We start from the raw sequence: 19,165 nt of genomic DNA on the forward strand, positions 1-19,165 counted from the left end.
TTTCCAGCCTGATAATCCTGCAGAGGCCAGAAACTTACAAAGCTTACTGCTTTGTCTTAGCCAATCCCTGCACGCCCTCCCGACCCCGCCTTCTCACCGAGCTGTGGCGAAAGCAGGGCTGAGATTGGCCAGAAATAACACGATGTCACTGAGATCTGATGCATTTAAATGCAAATGAGAATTTCAAACTTGTGCCAAAAAGTCGACTTCCTCCTCGATCGCTCTCGTAGTTTAAACATCAGAGCCTAGAGCTGTTTCTTCAGTTAGGCTGAGGCGCTCATGACATGTTCGTCCCCAACGTCCCAAAATATACACGAGTTACTGAAAACATGTATTTAAACATAATATTTCAGATTAATCAGTCTTTTACTATTCTCGGTTTTAGTCAGAGTTCGTCCCGTCGACACTCCAGGTGTTTCTAGTTGTTATTCGGAGCCCGACTCATCGAACGATTCTTCCTCGTCAGACACGGTTTTCTGATTTGTACAAAGATACCTGCAGTACAAAGCTTTCGCTCTACGGTGTGAACAACATGAAGAATTTGAACGTGGAAATTCATTCACGTCACAGTTACTGTAGTTTTATATCTGTCATCAGTTTTTATTCATGAGAAATGTTTGAGTTTCATTCAATCTAAGATTTAAGATGATTAGAGTTCATATTGCAGCACAAACACTCGGCTCACGCTGGTGCAGACATCCCAGCAAAGCGAGCGCTGTGTCTGCACATAACACAGTTTGGCAAAGAACCAGCTTTATATGTCTTTAGGCTCTTAGCTGCTTATTTACAAACCACATCATTTGTTCCCATTTCTGTAGTTTATCTATGAGAAATGTCAAAGACAACTCAGTTTGACAGGAAAAACGTTCGTTTGTTTTTCCAGCTCAGATCCAGGATTTGACAAACGGGGACCGGATGGGAGCCAAAAGCGCTCCAGATCATTCAGTCCCTGCGGTCACCTCAGTTCATGGAAAGCTTCGGAGTCGACACTGATCAAAGCTGAGGACGTCCTGGTTATGAAGAGTCATGTATGAGGTCGTCTTACAGTTTGCACTGGTGCCTAAAAGTCCTGTGACTGCAGCTTCTGGATGTGAGTCTCAAGCAGCGTGTGGGAGGAAGCAGTCGACAATAGCAATAAAACTGATTAGAGAGTGTGTGTGTGTGTGTGTGTGTGTGTGTGTGTGTGTGTGTGTGTGTGTGTGTGTGTGTGTGTGTGTGTGTGTGTGTGTGTGAGACTGTGGGGAGAAACCGTCAAAGAATCTGTGGGGATGTTTATCATGCAAATGGCTGAATAATGGATGCGCTCGGAGACGATTTGTCTTTGACGCTAATTTGTCATCGGCTTTTTGGGAGATCTATGAGCACAACAGTGTAGAGCAGAGAAACACCACCTCTCTCACACACACACACACACACACACACACACACACACACACACACACACACACACACACACACACACACACACACTCTAATTGGGATATTGTGAAACTGCTGTTGAAATTAAGTAATGGGTAAACAGAGGAGTGTCTTTGCATGCGGCCTGCTGGGAATAACGCAGGAGGAGCGTGTGCTTCTGTTTTCACCATTATTGATATGCGTGCATCAATATAACACACAAATGGTGTTCTTGGAGGAACGAGTGCTGCAGGGTTTACTGCAAAAAAGGGGAAATAGCATGAAAGAGTTCAGCTGCTCAGCCCTTCATTAGAAAGGGGGAAACTTTGAGCACGACTTCCTGTTACTTTTACCTGGAGGTTGGGACTGCGCTCTGGAGAGGACGCGGACCCCTCCAATCTGAAGTTGCCCCTGATGAGAAGTGCAGATGTGAGTATACGTGTATCACCTCTGCTCGAGGGACGGACCCCGACTGCCATTTGTGCTTCTACCAAACAACAGGTCGGAGCACTCGGCCTTCCTCGGGCCCCTGAGGGGAGAGTGTCCTATTAAGAGACTCCACTGTCCTGCAGTGAGACCTGCAGGGCTGTGACTGGGAGGAACAGCCTGTCAGATCTGAAGCTGAGTGTTGGTCTGTTATTTGTCCATAACAAGCATCACACCAAGCACATGTGACACGAGCACAGCCCACTTTGTAATCCCTTCATCCGATCTGTGGCCTCTTTGGACACTCAGCAAAGAGAGGCGCTTTCAGCTTGAGTTAAAACAGGTGGGGTAGGATGCTGGGACCATCTGGATCTGGTCTCCCAGAGAAACCGGGGACATTTGGTCCAGTTAGCAGCTACAGCTGCCCGTGGCACTATGGACCTGTCCATCAAAGAGGCAAACGTAACAGGAACGCCCCCTTATTTCCCACAGACCCACCTATCTGGCTGGATAAGGATTTTTACAGGATACACTTCAGGTTATCCAGGTTTGTGTTTCCTCCCAGGCTCAAGATTTCACATGTCAGGTGAATATTGTAACTACTACAGCAAGCCAGTGTTGAACACAGCTGTTCTCAGCTGACTCGGACATTTGATCTGGGTTTTCATTGGAGGCCGCTGGTGTTTGACCCCTGCTCTCCCACTAACTCTGCATGCTTCCACTGCACGTCAGTGATTTATGAGATATTTATTTTTGCTGCATCTGCAGGCCAAACCATGGATGTTAGAACCAAAGCTGATGATTTTACTCTATTACAATCACACACCAGCACCTCTGCGGTACCTTGCGTATTCCCTCTGATGGGCTGGACACGGAGTAATCCATGCCGTTGTTCTTGCTGATGGTCCTCCACAGCTCTGAGTAGGTGCTGTCCTGCTCCAGAGGGTTGGTGCCTTTGTTCCTGAAGTAGTCGTAGACCGCCGAGTCCCTCACAGTGCCGTAGTCCACGTCGATCTGCCTCGCCAGGTCCTGGAAAGACCTGGAGGACAGAAATGGAAGGGTTGTTAAAAACAAACTAGGTGAAGGTAAGAGGTGAAGCACAGGTGAAGGACATTAGACTGGAGGAGGCTCGTGTAGGGCCATCTGAGGCTCAGTGCACACGTCCAGTTTGCAGCCGTGACCTCAGTCATACAGCAGTCGGAGAGTCCAAAGTAATTACCGATCATAATCATTCACATGTTGTCATGTCATTATATTGTTTGCTTATGCTCATCTCTTCATACCTTTCTAAAGTCTGTCTCTGTGTTTTCTTTCTACAGTGTGACAAATTAACTGGAAGTGTCTGGAGACATCCTGGTGTGACGGTGAACTGATTTCAGTGTTTTACAGGTTTGTGGAGACGTGGAGCCTGTGGACACTGAAGAGGTGGGAGACTGGTTGTAATCAAGGACACCGCGAGAAGAGCTGATTCGTTCTTCCATCGCCTTCAGGTGTTTGAGCGGCTCGCAGTTTCTGTCATTTTAATAAGAAAGTACAAACAGAGCTCCACATAGTTCAACGGGAACACAAAGACTATTTTAAATCTGCATCAGCAAACCTATGACAAAGAATTCAAATGGAACGCTAAACTTCAGGATGAGGTCCAAAGAGATGTTGTTGCAAGTGAAGGAGGCCTAAAGACCTAAAAGAAAGACCTAAAAGACCACAGGATCCTCTGAACTAAACCTTCACCAAGTCAAACACACTCTCAAAGAGTTCAGAGTCCTTACAAATGGAAATACAGAGTTTACAATGAGGAACACGAAGACATCTGAGAGAAGCAGCCCAGGTCCAGACAGGTGGAACCAAGATCACCAGAATGATGGGACGAGAAAGGCACAGAGAAAGACAGAAAATCTCAGGATCTGAAGTTTACCACATCATCTACCAAACATGGAGGAGGTAGTATGACAGTATGGAGCCCAAACATGTCCCTGATGTCATATCACTGGTTTGCATCAGGTTGGGACCTTTGTAGTTTCTGCTTCACTTGGTAATTTCTTTATGTTTGTATTTATTTTTTCTGTCGAAATATTGTGAAACATGAAAACGTTTTCCAGAGCCACCCAGTGGGCCAAACTGGAGTCTTTGCACGGCTGATTCCAGCCCCTGGGCCTTATGTTTGACATACCTGCTGTAAGCCAGTCGGTTTACTAATGTTTCCATCATAAGACTTCAAAGGGAGGCTCGGTCTGAAGGTGCTGCAGCTAACCTAATGTGGTCCAAACTGAAACAGCTCGATGGCAGACGAGTGTTCGGAGGGTCCCCGCCAGGCTAAAAATACTTTAAACACACTTTCTGCTCAGATGCAGTCACACACTAATTTGTCTGTTTTTGCTTTGTTAAAGTCTGTGAATCGATGTGTTTTGTTCTCTGGAGGAGTCGTCTTGCGCCAACAAGGCCTCGCGCTTCTTTGTTCCTGCTGCGATTGATTCCATCGTGTTGGTTCTGTAATTATGTTTAAACAGTAATGTGTGGAATAAACAGAGGTCAGTGTGGGTCATTGCTGGGACCCCCGCTCCTCCCTGCAGGCTGGGATCTGAGACCACTTCAGACCAAAGAGCGTTGTTTTAAACGAACCGACAGGAAACCGCAGTCTGACGAGTGCGCTCGGTTAAAGTGCCGGCCTCTTCAGCGAGGGGTCAGTGTGTCACCCAGCCGGTGTAAAAGGTGATTTCTGACCTGTGGAGCTGAAGTTATGTCCTGTATTTACACCTTCTTATTTTATGTACAAGTGGGCGGGAGTTTCACTTCCACTTGAAATCTGAGAAACATCCTTCCCTCGTCTGCAGCTTTGGTCCGGACGCCCAAAATGTTACTGTAAATCTGACATTTGTCACTTTCTGCTTGAATGTGTCATGTTCGTTCATATTCTTTAAATGTAACCTCATGCTGGCTCCTCCGTGGCTGATTTAATACGTTTTTGTTTTTAACATACAATCTGACTTAAATGAAATGCTCTTATTGTGAGCAATTTAAAGTAGATTGTTGAGCTCAACACAAAAATTTGCTTCAATTTTATTTATGCAGCACCAAATCACAACAACAGTCACCTCACAGTGCTCTCTATTGTAAGTTAGAGATCGTAACACAGAGAAAACCTCAACGATCAGACGGCCACCTGTGAACAAGCACTTTGGCGACAGTGGGAAGGAAAAACTCTGTTTTCACAGGAAGAAGATCGGGCAGAACCAGGCTCAGGGAGGGAGATGGGACAAAGCCAGCCAACTCATAAGGACTCAGGACAAATAACCAATCAGACGGCAGTGACACTAAACTAATCTGAATAAAGAAGTTTTATTTCAGCTTTGAGGCATTTTCTGCACCGGCTTCATCTCCGAGGCCTCAGTATTGATGACAAAGTTGGAGATGAATCGACGGTTTTAAAATGAAAAGTCTTCTTTATGTTGTGAGTGTGTACTGACCGTTTGGCTTCAGCTTCACACAGCCTGTGGAAATGAAAGTAAATAAAGTCCTGCTGCACATATCAATAATAAATACTCGGATATGACCGGCGGGCGTGAGCATTCACTGTTGTTGTTTGGACCGAAGCAGACGCCGTCTGAGTGAAGGTGAAGTAAACGTTTCCTGAAAGGCAGCGTTTATGATTCGCTGTGCGGTTCGAGGCGTCAACGAGCTAAAAGGGAAACCTGACTTTGTTAAACGATATTTATCATTATTATATTTTACTTTCTGTTCCTCATAACTGTTAATGTCCTGATCTATATTTATAAACAGAGCCTGCTGAGCCTTTGAAATAATAAATCCTTCACAGACACGCGTCGTAAATCTGAGCGAGGACGCGCGTTCACGCGTCGCTGCGTCCACACGCGCAGCTGCGGGCTTGATGTTTGTCGCTCTGAGAGGAGACCGCTCTGTTGTCTGAGGAGATTTTAAAGGAAGTCTGCATCACGTGCAAATCTGCGAGTGTCAGTAAAAGCAACATTTCAGCATTTAGGCGTCACGCTGTTCAATGAGCCGCCTGTCACGGAGTGACGCCGCCGGCCTGCTGATGGAAATGTCAGCGGGGATTTGATTCCCGGATGAGTAAAGACAGAAGAGGGCGGAGCTGAGCTGATATTAATGGCTGTTTTGAACCTTCAGACAGGAAGTGAGAGATAACGCTCCGCACGCACCGCCCAGATAAACGGCGACGTACCTGAGCTGTGCATTTGTGCCGAGCGTGTCACAAGTGTACTCGTGCATCCAGAGGGTGTGTGTGTGTGTGTGTGTGTGTGTGTGTGCGCAGTGAAGACAAGCTAAACTCCTAAACAGAGTGAGGAGCTGCAGGACTGCTCTTGAACTTCTGGAGTAGCTTTCAACTACTCGCAGTGCAGAAGAATCCAGATTCACTTTTTCTCTGACTGAAGTGAGCCGTTTTACTTCCTGTCTCTTTAAGGACCCCGCCCCTTCCTAAAAGCCCACTTTCTCTTGATTGGCCAGTTTGCTGTGGCCTGCTGAGGGGCCGTCTTCGGTGTTGATGAGCTGCTCGTTTTGTACTGGAAGCCAGATGTGTTGTACGTGTGATGAAGTGCACACACTTCCTGTCAGCACGATGGTTTAACTGGGAACTTTTTCCTGACGTTGTATCAAAATCCTTTGAAATAAAAACTGATTTGAATAAAAATCTGCTTCACTTCAAATGAGTAACGAGAGATTTCAAAGCAGTGATTTCTCCAGTTGTCTAACAGCATTGTGCCACATTAAAGATGACTACAGCTCTCTAAACAATGATTTCAGGCAGGACTGGCTGTGAGTTAAACCTGAATTTTGGACTTTCAGGATTGATCTCCGGATGCAAAGTGAAGGTCGGCCACTGTGAACACCCCGCAGTCCTCCTGCAAAGCCTTCAGACGTCCTGATTAGTGTTTCATCTTCAGTAGCCGTGGCAGCACGGACCCCCGTGTGATCGCCGCCTCGCTCCAGCAGCTAATCGCTGTTCTGATCTGATTGGCTCCGATCGAGCTCGTCCACCTCTGATTGTGTTGTTCGGCCGTGAATGCAGAGCAGCATTAATGGCCACTCCGGATGCCGAACACTCTAAAGGGAAACGGAGCTGCTGAACAACAAGGGCTCGGAGCAGTTGGGTCTTTGAACCTGAAACCTGGGCAGAGCCGCACACAGAGGCGCGATGATGGCCGGTGACGATATAAAAAGAGGCTCCGGACTTTGATGTCGGACCACTCGGGTTTTATTGAGGTGAAGACGACAACAAAAAAAGAGAGAAAAATGAAATATTGCTTTTGATCTGATGCCTGCGGCGCTGGGTGGGAGGCAAACACTCGCCAACGCCGTTGACACCGCTCACGCTTCAGCACTCGAGTGTTTTTGGGTTTCAGTGAGAAAAAAAACACATTATCACTGCGGTACAAAGAGCCCGAGTGGAGGCCTCATACCTGACTCCAGTCAGAGAAAAAGGTCGTGATTCTCAGCCTGAGCCCTCCGGGTCGGGGTGCTGATCCAGGGAGCTGAACGAGCTGGGCGGTGAAGTCGTCGACTTAGCGGCCGGTCTGCGAGTTGGGGTTCATCACACTCTGACACACCCTGATACTAAAAAGTATTTACAACATGAGGAAAGTTGTACTTTTGAATATGAAGAGCTGCTCCAGGCTTCTCTTTATGAACTCCAATTTTATTTAAATTTAAATCTGAATTGTGAAGCGAACGAGGTGAAATATCCTGGAGGATCAAACTCAGGCGCAGACTGTTCAACACGCCGTGTCTGCTCAGGCGGGCGGATTTCTTCTGAGTGTGCGGCTCCTGTAAGCGGACACACTCCTGATCTATAAGCCGTCGCTGACCGATCCCATCTCTGCACATTTGCAGAAAAACGTCTGAATCAAAGTCAAATATTTCCCACTTTTGCGACTCTTCTTGTTTTTCCAGGTTGTTTCTGGAAACGAGAGTTTCTGACCCTGTGACGGGTTTGTGTTTGCCTGTTTGTTCAAACAACATGAGTCACGGTGAGCCCTGCTCGCCTGGAACATTAAATTACCGTCAGTCAGTTCGCTGCGATGAAGGGGGTCAGCTTTATCTGTCCAGCTTAAAAGCTGCTCATTAGATGTCTGCAGGAAATTTATTGAGCTGTGCAAAAGTTCTCAGAAAGGTTAAAGAGGCCGAGCAGAAGTTTGAGGAGGTGGAAATCGTTGTTATCACTCAGAGCAGCTTGGTTCCTTTTGGTCATGAAACAAAGACTTCAGTGAATTTTGGTGATGCTCTGTGAACTCAGGACAGTTTATTTCTGTATTTTTGATGTTTGTTTTCTTCACAGATCACAAGCAGTGTGTGCTGAACTCTGCAGCGGAGAAAGTGCCAGAGATGCCACAAACTGCAGTTCCTCGAATGTCCACTGGAGGCTCACTCCAGCCCTGAGTCTGTTTTGTTCTCTGTGGTTAATTTTTTCCATGACTCACCTGTTTAAACTGTATTAAAGCCTAAAGTTGGCATCATTAGGGGCGTGGCCTCAGAGCAGACCAAGGACACGCTGGAGGAGGCGGCTCAGGACCAAGACCTGGTCCCGGATGAGCTGAAGACAATGCTCAGACTCCAGTGGGTTTCCAAACTGACCCGTGTGAGTCAGTGGTCTCCTTCATGCTTTGAACCTTTTACTGCGGTTTCCTGTTGAGGTTTCTTCTAAACAGCCTTTTTTTAATTTCCTGCCTCATATTTGGTGAACGTGACGGACGAGTTACTGGATCAGCTCGAGCTCCCGTGTTCGCCCAGAGGAGTCCGCAGCTATCGTTGCATTTCTTGCGTAACACACTTCACAAACCAAACTGAGTATTTTTTTTAGTGCTGAGGATTTAAGTATTTATGCAAATCACACGTGAACTTTCAACATCTCCAAACTTTCCCTCTCCTCGGCTTTTGGACGAGTTGCAAGATCCGCCAGCGCTCCTCGCCACGAGGTCAGCGCGTTCTTCGTCAACAGCGAGAGTGTTAAATGTGAAAAAGACTGAAGCGGCGAGGCAGCCGGCGCTGGTTAGACGGGCTTTTTTTTGCAGTGCATTAAATACTTGAACTCAGCCGCTGCAGCGTGGCTCCTTCATGAAGAAATATTCAAGCCGAGAGCCGTTTCAGCAGCGCAGGCGAGCCTCTCAATCCATCTGCAGATCAGCTGCACCTTCACACCCTCCTCTCTCGGGGTTTGTTAAATCAGAGAGGATGAGCAGCCCGTCTCCAGCCTCCCACAGCACTGATGTAAATCAGTTTCTTTAGTTCCCTCCTTAAGGTTAAGAATCGGCGGGAGAAGCTCCCGAGGTCGGCCGAGCAATTAACACGGTGCTGCAGAGGAGCGGCGGCCACGTTCAGCCGAGTCAGGCGTCTCTTTAAGAGCCGAGCTTCCCGTGGACGGAAAACGCTGTGCTCGCTGCTAATTAGCCGCCGCAGAGCCGACGAGGTCACTCAGTTACAGTTTTACAGAACTGGTCTTTAGATGTTATAATTTATTCAGCAGAAACTCCAACGTGTTTATCGGCGTAATGAGGAAACAGCTTTAATTAAGTATCCACAAATTTGCTTAATGTCTGGTCTCTGTTTTTCAAACCGTTGCAGTGACGGCTCCACGCCACATCAGCTCACAGAGACTGTATTTAAAAGATGGACAGAGCCATGTGACGTCACTCCTATTAGCAGTTTGTCCTCCACTGTGTGTCGTCCACAGTTGGTTTCGTTGTACATGTTCAGTACAATAAAAGGCTACTCTATTCTACTCTATTCTACTCTATTTGAAACTGTATGTCACAAATGAGGAGCAGATGAAGAAAGTGAAGAAGCAGCCTGTGTTCGAGCCAAGTCTCTGTGTGCACGTGGTCTTATAGTGGTAAATGGTTAACAGGCTGCTAGTTACAGCTTTTCTCTCTAAGTGTGCTTTTTGTTATTGGTGTGCCTTCTTCAACCAATCACGCACGAGCCCATAACGGCCTCGTCTAACATCGTGCATGCACTCACGCTCCGATGGACGCAGCATGCAGACTGCAGTAGATGGGCATTGAACCACCGACCTTCTGACTGCTGTAGCTCAAGAACCACAGTTGCTCACTAACTTTCAAAAGATTGCAGCAATTAGTTGTTCTGCAACGCACGAATCCCCGACCCAGCAATCAATCAATACGAGCAGATCCACAGCGCTACGATGTCCCTGCGTCGAGGCAGGATTCTGATTTAGAGGCGTTCAGTCATAATCCCGCAGATGTTAGCTTTGGATGGGAGGCTTCTGTCCTGTGCAGTAAAGCAGTGGTGTGGACAGTGTCTGATACTCTGAATCAGGACGTACCGTTGCAGGAACAGCTGCAGCTGCAAGTCTCTAAAACCCTGAACCCTATAAATGTACTCTTACTGGACAGAGCTCAGCCTGACCTCTGAGATCATAAAGACTGAGTGAACTTCCTCCAGCTGCAGAGTCCTTGCTCCCTATTTATCGTCTGAGCACTGATCCCGACAAAGTGCTGCTGTGTGTCGGAGAACCGGACACACAGAACTTTCTGCTCTCATGTGTCGCTTTCTACAGTTTGGGTTTTAGTTATAGTTTCATTTTTGCGTGAGACCCAGAAACTTGTGTTTGAGTTGGAGTTTGTTTCCTGGATCTGGATTGGCTCCACCTCTGCTAACATCTGGCTGTAATCTGCTCAGAACGCTTGGAACAATCCTGCTAACAACCAGACAACGAAAAAATTCACATAACGTCACTGGTGGAGATGAAAAACATCAAGATCCAAAGTGTTGATGAAAATCTTTTGTACAGTCATGTTTCGGGAAGGGAAACTCTTGATCGCGTGTGTCGGGCATTAGCATGTTTCTCCGAGGAAGAGCTCGAACCTCTGAGCCAGCGTGCCGTCCACCAGGATTGTTTCATTGTTTACAATATTAGCTCAGTAGGGGTGCAACGATACACAAAATTCACGGTTCGGTTCGATACTTTGGTGTCACGGTTCGATATTTTTTCGATACAAAAAAATGTTCATGCATTTTTAATTTGTCATTTATTAAAATTATAAATATATATTTTAACTCAAAAGTACAGTTTTTAAATTTAACCCTAACCCTTGTGCGCGTTTTTTATTTTGACAGCGAATGCGCACCTGCGGACCACTTATGTGCAGCCCTGGTTATTTAGCTCGTCATATTGCAGCCACAGAAATTCTTTTGTCCATGAAACCATAAAGCTGCACTTTCTTTTTGCCTTATAGTCTGATTTGTCATAACTTCTCCGTTTTGTGGTAAGCTTTTCTTTGGCTGTCACTTCTTCACCCTGACCTGTCTTATTTGGCTCAGCAGAACTAAAATATATATCCTGCTGCTTTTACACACGGACTCACATAAGCTCAGCGATTCTCTGCGCGATCAACCTCTCACATGTTTAAGCTGCGGGAGATTTCACTTGTCATGTTTGCATAGTAAGCTAACGATTAATAAGACGATGTCAGAGGAATTGGTGCACAAATTATCATCACTCACAGATCAGTGCTGTCGCTCTCTATACACAGTTCGCACGATTGCAAAGTGAAAGCAAAAAAACAAGCGCAAATTCAAACGCGACTTCAATATGTCACATATTGACAGTGGCTCACCGATGCCAATGACATAATTATCCAGCTACATTTCTGAAAGAATGCAAAAGCATTGACATATATTTTTCCTACAATAGCCCGACGGGCAGGGCAGAGAGATTTTGGTAGCCCGACTGAAAAAATCGCTAGCTCCGGGACGTCGGGCTAGCGATATTGCAAGCCCTGTATCTGATTGAGGAATCACTCATCTTTGGAAAAGAGAGTTTATTACAGAGAAATGTCTCTTTCCAAAATAAAAGCTATACTATCCGCTTCTTCTGGGCTATATTCTCAGCAGCATAAGGAGAATCATGTGCTAACAGCTGTCTAAATGACTCGGCTAAAGTTAGTAGCATGCTTGTTGTTTTTGTCTTTGCACTAGGATGATGTCTGCGTAAATGTGCAGTCATATTCGTTGTGTTCCCACTAGTGCTTTCAGGTTAATCTCGTTGAAATGACCTTAACGCCACAACACGGCAAATCTCCGTTAACGAGCTACCGCCGATCGCTCCGTGCATGGGGCTAGACGGCCAACACGTTAACAAGCTAACTGCTCTAACACACTAGTTCACACCAATGTAATTGAGCATTGCATGGCACATCCAACATACTGTTTTACTTTAGTCCATGACTCGCTTACCTTCAGGGTCATACGTCACATGAAAACCAAAATAATTCCAAACGCCAGATCTGAATGGGGGAGGTCCATCTTGCAAGGAGAGCTTAACTTCTGTCTCGCTAGCTTGCCCTGCGCTCTTCCTTCTGACTATGCTGTCTGTGTTGAGCGCTCAGTGGATCTGCGCTCGACAGTGCAGCCTAGGCGGAGTAGTCGAACACAGATTCACTGAGCGCTCAACACAGACAGCATCGTCAGAAGGAAAGTTGATAAAATAAATTACAAATGTTGTATTGTTCGATACATATGCGTACCGAACCGAAAGCACAGTATCGAACGGTTCAATATCGATACGAATATCGTTGCACCCCTATAGCTCAGGTCAGTTCTTCCGTCCCTGATGTCTGAGCTCGCGGAGCTTTAGAAGCAGGTCAGCGTCACCGACCCCGACAGGAAGTGCAGATTGTGGCAGAGCGTGTGATTGGCTGATGGAAGAAACCCATTGCTGTGGCAGGATGCTGTGTGTGTCTGCTCGGAGCGTGCGAATGAAAGATGTATGTTTACAAAGTCCGGAGCTGCAGACAAACACGCACAGCAAGCTGTTCATGTCAGGGCGAGTGTGTGTGTGTGTGAACCTCACCGTATAGCGTGATCCATGCGTGACACGGTGAGGTACGCCGCCAGGTTGGCGGTGTACGATGAACAAACTATGAGCGTGAAGAGCCACCAGCTGCCCATGACGATCCTCAGAGCGACCGATCCCACCACACCGTCCCCACCTGCGCACGCACACACACACACACACACACACACACACACACACACACACACACACACACACACACACACACACACAGGTCGTTATTCAGACGTGGGGATTTTCGAGTGTCGAGTGCCCATTTTTAAATCATGCAAGTGTTTGTGCTCACGAGCTGGAGTGGGCGTCAGACCTGCGACCTCTCAGTTGCTCTCGGCAACCAGGAGCCCGCCTGCCACCTGATCCAACCGGCAGGTGAGAGCGGTGCTTCATCACAGCGAGCCGAGAGGCTGCGTCTAATCACACACTGTTAGGCCTAAAAGGTTTCCCAGGCAACCTGCCAGCCCATAATAGATGCAGCTGGATGCATCTGCAGGGAAAGCGTGTGTGTGTGTGTGTGTGTGTGTGTGTGTGCACTGTTTTACGTCCACACTGAGGACATTTCAGGGGCAGAGGTGACGCTCAGAAACGACAGAAGATTTTGGAGCGAGAGGAAGTTTTTTCTGTTACAGAATTCTTGGAAAGTGTTCACAGAGAACTTTTTGGAAAGTCATGACATTTAAAACACTGAGGACAAAGTCACAGTCAAGCATGATGACTGCTCAAATTCCTGAAAGAGGAAAATTGGAACACGGGAACGCCTGCCTGCTCCGAATCGTCCCTAACAGCGTTCCTCTCGATGTCACCTTTCGCTCACCTTGCTGCACGAACGCTCCGTAAACGATCCAGATGGCGCTGTGCAGGGTGCCCGACCCCGCTCCGTTAGCCGGCTGACCGGGAGGTGCATTCTGGGACGAGGAGCGCAGCGCCTGCAGTCTGTTGAGGAGGAATATGAGCACTCCCACCACGGGGATTGCGGCGGCGATGCAGGCCCAGACGGCGAGGTCGAAGGGCGCGAACAGAGAGAAGATGTTGATCTTCTCTTCGGGCTTTCGGAGCAGGATGCCGACGCTGTAGTCCAGGTAGCGCTTGCTGAAATCGACCACGTTCTCCCGTTCTGGCGTGATGGTGATGGCGGACACCGCCAGGTCCGCTCTCTGCAGGGCGAGGGAGAGGAAGGGTTTTTGTTCACGCTCCAAAGTGACCGAGTGTAAGAGAACAGAAAGATGGTGCAGGCCCTACCTTGTTGATTAGATCGCCAATCATGCCGTTCCACGAGCCGTTGGGAAGCCGACTTCCATATTTACTGTCCGCTACCTGAGAGGAAGGAGAAGAAGAAAATCAGCGAGTTTATTCCAACGTCTCAGAAGCTCGTTTATATCGGCCCGAAAACAAAAGCCTCTCCTCTGCAGATGATCTGCCAGCTGTTTGACAGCTGCTCTGTCAAGAATCTTTGAGATAACAGGAAAGTTGGAGATTATAATCAGTGAAGCTCCTTGAGGCGACTGTTGTTGTGATTTGGTGCTGAATAAATGAAATTAAACGGTATTTTAAATGGTGAGATTGGAGCTGAGGTGAAGCTGAGTTAGTGCTCAAACCAAATGACAGACTGCTGGTCAGCCCCACCTGGTAGATCTCGTATTTGAAGCCCAGGATCTTGGCGAGGGCGTCCAGGACGTCGATGGAGAAGCCTTTATATCTCTTCGGCTGCCCGAGGATGTTCTCCGCCACCATGACAAAAGGATCCTCCTGCAGTGAGAAAGAGCAGTGAAGAAAAGGGCCGAGCGATGCTGCGCGTTCAACAAACTGCAGCTCCGAGCAAAAACACCGAGAAACAAAGAGCGAGATCAACTTTTGTCAGCCTTTAGGAGGAGAGCGCACAAACGGTGAAAACTCTCCAGCTGAGTTTGACTAGCTGAAAGTTTCATTTCATGCATCTTAGAAATGGACCTAAAAAATGCAAAAATACCCCAAAGCTGAACTTTACTCGGCTCCAGCTGCACTAAAGAGAAAATCTGCTTTGCAAGCCCAGACTGAATATCCACAACAGGGCGATGTGACGCTGCCTTTAATGTGCTGCAACAAGACAACGTTTGTCTTTCTGTTCAAAGCTTTTCAGCCGTTCGATCTCAGATATTAAACAGAATCATCTGGATTCACTTGGTTGTTTTTTAGGCTGCACCAGGTGTCTGCAGGAGAGGACGTGTTCACAGGTAGTATAACTGCACGTTTAGCTATGATGCTAATACAGGGCAGGTCACAATCCACAGTTATTCCCAGAAAGGCGTCGTCTCCTCATCTTCTGAATGACACGAACCTCCATGTTTAATAATCAGGGACTGCGGGGGCTGTTCCCACAGGCCACGCTGAGAGGCTCGCTTTGACTCTGAGCAGAGCCTAAAACAACAGCGTGCTCGGGATAAAGAAGGTTCACAGAGGCACATGCTGTGTTTCTCCGTAGAAAAGCACGGGTGCCGAGTTTGGTGGTTAAAGTGTTGAGGGCAGGTTTCTGGCAGCGTGAGACCTGAAGTGTTGCAGCTGCAGTGGATGAATGGCAGGGTAAAGGTATTAGTCTCGCTCGGTTACACCTGCGTCTCCACGCCGCTGTGCCGGCACGAGAGGAAGTGCTGGAGGAAGCTGCTGCTGGTGTTTCTAATCACAGCGACCTGAGGAGCTGCTTAGACCGAGAAACACGAGCGAGCGCGGAGACTCGAAGCTGATCAAACACCAAACCTAAAAACGTACAAAGCAGTTCTTCTATTGGCTGAGAGCTTTCTGTGGATTCTCTGGGGTTTATTTTGTGCTGATATTTTTGAGACGCAGTTGAACCGACGCTTAAAGGACTGAACTGAAAATGCTGTAATAATAACAACAAGTACAACAACCCTGGAGTGGATCTATCCATCGTAACGCAAGCAGCACGGATGTAAACACGGCGCTGCGATGCTTCACTGTTTATGCTGTTGATTTACTCGCCATGCAGCGCCCGCCCTCCTCTGGATCGCACGCTCTTGGAGCTGCAGGGAGCATCAGTGAATGCTAACAAGAGATATTCAGCTACTGCAGATCTTTATCATGCACAAGGCATCCGAGCACCAAACCTCGGATTCCAACAAATCTCATCTGACCGAGGACACCAAACACTGCTGAAGGAAGGGACGTCTGAAATACCCGATTACTCTGATTACCCTGATTACCCCGATTACCCTGATTACCCCGATTACTCTGATTACCCCGATTACTCTGATTACTCTGATTACCCCGATTACTCTGATTACCCCGATTACTCTGCTGTCACCGGGACCCTTAAACCTACTTCTTTCTAATGATCACAAAGGACCACCCCTCTGCTTACAATAAGAAGACTATGAGGAAATGAAAAGTCTTGACCTTTGACCTCGTGTTTTCTGGTCAGCTTGTGCTCTCCTTTCTTACAGGAAGATGGATCGACTGATTGTGTCCACGATAGCGTCCACTTACCAGCAACGTGACCACTTTGACCGTGACTCCCTGCATGCCGTTCTCTATCCGGCTCTCCTTCAGGCTGCCGTTCAGGCCGTGAACCGAGTCCCACGTGGCGAGCTGCGGGGCAACAGGAGACAGACTGTAAACAAACAATGTACAGTGGAGACATCAGCCGCAGCACACTGAGATGCGATCGGTTCGTGTGTCCGCGTGCGAGCAGCCCTCCCGGGGAACAAAGCGCGGTGGAATCATGCTGCCCGGCTCACAGGCTGCAATTTTACCATTTACTCCTCGGCCTCATCAGGTTTCAGAGCGCGCCGCTGCGAATCAGACGGAGACAATGAGGCCAAAAAATGTATTAAATGAATCAAAATAAGAGCCTGCCAGAAAACCACTCCGGTGTGGCTTCATTGTGCACATTTCCAGCCACACACAAAACCAACCTGACCTAATTAGGTCCACAGCCCCCCTAAAAACCTCCCGCCAGCTCCAGCAGCGCTCTCAGAGGCCCAAACAGCCTCTCAGAGAGCATCACGAGTTCATCGAGCACACTCACACATCACGGCTCACTTAAATGAAGTCCTCTTACAGATTCTCCCCTTTGAAGCTTAACAATGAAAATGAAGTGCGTTAATACGAGCATCCCATAATAGCTTCAATGTAATTCTCTATGCCTGCATAAAGTAATCTAATTACAGCAACCCCTTCTTTTGAGTAAATTTAAAAAATATAAAAACGGACAGATTCACTGACGGGTCACAAACAGGCGACAAAGTCAGAATTCAGATTTTATTATTTCATGATTTCATGAAAAATCAGCCGATAAAGACACTCCTCACTCACAGGTGCAAACTCACCTGTCCATGCAGGAAGCAGCTGAACACAACTCAGAGCCACAGCAGAGAGAGGTTCACATTATTGATTACTGAGTACAGTCTGAGGAGGCGGCTCCATCCTTTTAAAAACTTAAAAACCAAGCAGGTCAGACAGTTACTGATCTTTCTTTTGGTCAAATCAAAATAAATACATGAATTCATTAATAAGACAAGAGTCTATGTTGTATTTTATTGGCATAGTTACCAATCAGTTAGTCAGTGAGAGACGAGCCGGGCACAAAGTATTCATATCTGTACAAATACTGCACTTCCTTACTTATCCAACACAAGTTTGAAATGAAGTCTTTCATAAGAGCTTCAGATTAAGCTCAGCAAAGTCGTACTGAAACATCTGACAGATTTTCCAGCGCCGTGCACATAAAATCGTTTCGAGGTCAGTAAACACAACCAGAGTTCATACATAAGGCACACGGGATTATAAGGGGCTCTGTCGACTTTCAGAAAAATCAAAGGATTGATTTTAAGTGCGCCGTATTTTCCAAACAACACGGTAATAACGACGGCCCGCTAGCATGCTCTACCAAAAATAGTGCTTTGTTGTGTATCTGACGGACGAAAGCTGAACCAGTTCCACACCAGTGAAGCTGCAGCATTTTTACAAACCAGTTCTGGTTCATCTGTTTCACTCAACGATCCACTTTCACTCTTCTCATTCTCCGTCGCCGCCATGTGCGTATGTAAACAAAGGCACTGCGCATGCGCGTTTTACCCATATTCTATCGCCATATTTCATTTTCTTATCTTTGCCCAACATTACACCGGTATTACTGTGAACGGTATGATATGGCCCAGCCCTAGTCTCTAGAGTTTAACCTTAAAAATCTGAGTTTTCCTTCCATGTTGAATCTGATTGTCTGACACAAACATCTCTGTGAAGGACTCGCTCTGACTTGTGGGGACAGATTTTCAGAGCAGACCGAGGATCGATAACCTCCCTCAGTCAGAGCAGGCGGCGTTTTTCACTTTGATTTTTAGCTCTTTGCTTAAAATAAATGTTTGCCATTAGAGCCTCCCCCCCCCCGTCCATTTAGCTCTCTGCGTTCGTCCGTGCCTTTTTCAGTTGTTTCAGTCACCATGGAAACACACAAACAGACAAAAGCAGCCTTGTGTTGTCCTTCCTGTGCAGGGAGGCGGTGTGTGAGTTTCTGTTTGTTATTGAAGACACACACACACAGATTTATCGATCAGGTGGGATGGTGGAGGCTGAAGGTTTGATTCTCTTCCACTTCAGTTTGCACACGCTGAGCAGTTTTGCTTCTTGTGAAGGAAACAGAGCTTCACTGCAGCTCCGTGATGAGTGCACGCTCATTGTGTTGCACAATTACACAAATCAGTTCACGAGCAGCTTCATGCAGGAGCATAATAAATGGGGAAAGAAATCTATGGAAGGAAAAAACAGGTCAGTGCTTAGAAGCCGGAGCGATGAGCCGTGCAGTGTCTAATGTTAGACGGTGGTTAACGTTAGCATGCTCGCTAACCTCTGACAGGACGTTTTAATTAGCGTTGTTGAGCTAAACACGCGGCGCGGTTTGTCATGCGTGGAGCTGTAAACATCCAGCCGGGGTCGCACGGTGACACGCTGCCAACACGACACGAGCGCCTGCAACCAACCGCTTTGCTAATGATGGTGCTGCAGTCACATGTAACGAGCAGCTGAAAGCTGCACGGCTGCTGCATCGTCTTTGGAAAGCAGGAAAAATATCATTAAAAATCAGATATGTAGGTGCTGTTCTCATCCTCTGTATTCAGCATTCACTTTGGACACAGTTTGTTAAAGCATTACTGAAAGACAGCAATGAGACAAAGTCAGTCTGCTATCAGTCTGCAACCGAATGAGTCAACCTGGCAGGCATCTGTCTGGAATACAGGTATCACATCCAGCATCCAGCCAGGACCTCACAGATCTGAACCAGAAGTTCAAAAATCTGCAAATAGTGACGTAAAAGCTGCAGGACAGCAGTTTAACTCAGAATACAGCCAGCTGAGCCCTCCACTGCAAAGAGACGTGATCCATATGTAAACTGACCGGGATTTTATGCTACATCTTAACCACAAACCTTTTTCCAAACCCAGCGACGTGACCTGCGGCGTAGCTTTGCTCACACTTACAGAAACGTAACGGCACGTCAGGTCAATGCGG

The 19,165-nt window shown here is 47.2% G+C and overlaps 1 protein-coding gene across 1 annotated transcript in view; it reads right to left on the reverse strand.

Moving 5' to 3' along the window:
• Positions 1 to 19,165, reverse strand: part of LOC113027959 (glutamate receptor ionotropic, delta-1-like) — a 107,558-nt gene that overhangs the window by 26,568 nt on the left and 61,825 nt on the right. Inside the window, exons 6-11 of the mRNA XM_026177826.1 lie at positions 16,145 to 16,246; positions 14,291 to 14,413; positions 13,907 to 13,981; positions 13,482 to 13,821; positions 12,668 to 12,806; positions 2,668 to 2,863 (exon numbers count right to left, since the gene is read on the reverse strand). Of these exons, the coding sequence (XP_026033611.1) occupies positions 2,668 to 2,863; positions 12,668 to 12,806; positions 13,482 to 13,821; positions 13,907 to 13,981; positions 14,291 to 14,413; positions 16,145 to 16,246 (975 nt within the window). The remainder of the gene's footprint in view (positions 1 to 2,667; positions 2,864 to 12,667; positions 12,807 to 13,481; positions 13,822 to 13,906; positions 13,982 to 14,290; positions 14,414 to 16,144; positions 16,247 to 19,165) is intronic.

Source organism: Astatotilapia calliptera, chromosome 8, assembly GCF_900246225.1.
Source record: "Astatotilapia calliptera chromosome 8, fAstCal1.2, whole genome shotgun sequence".
Lineage (NCBI taxonomy): Eukaryota > Metazoa > Chordata > Actinopteri > Cichliformes > Cichlidae > Astatotilapia > Astatotilapia calliptera.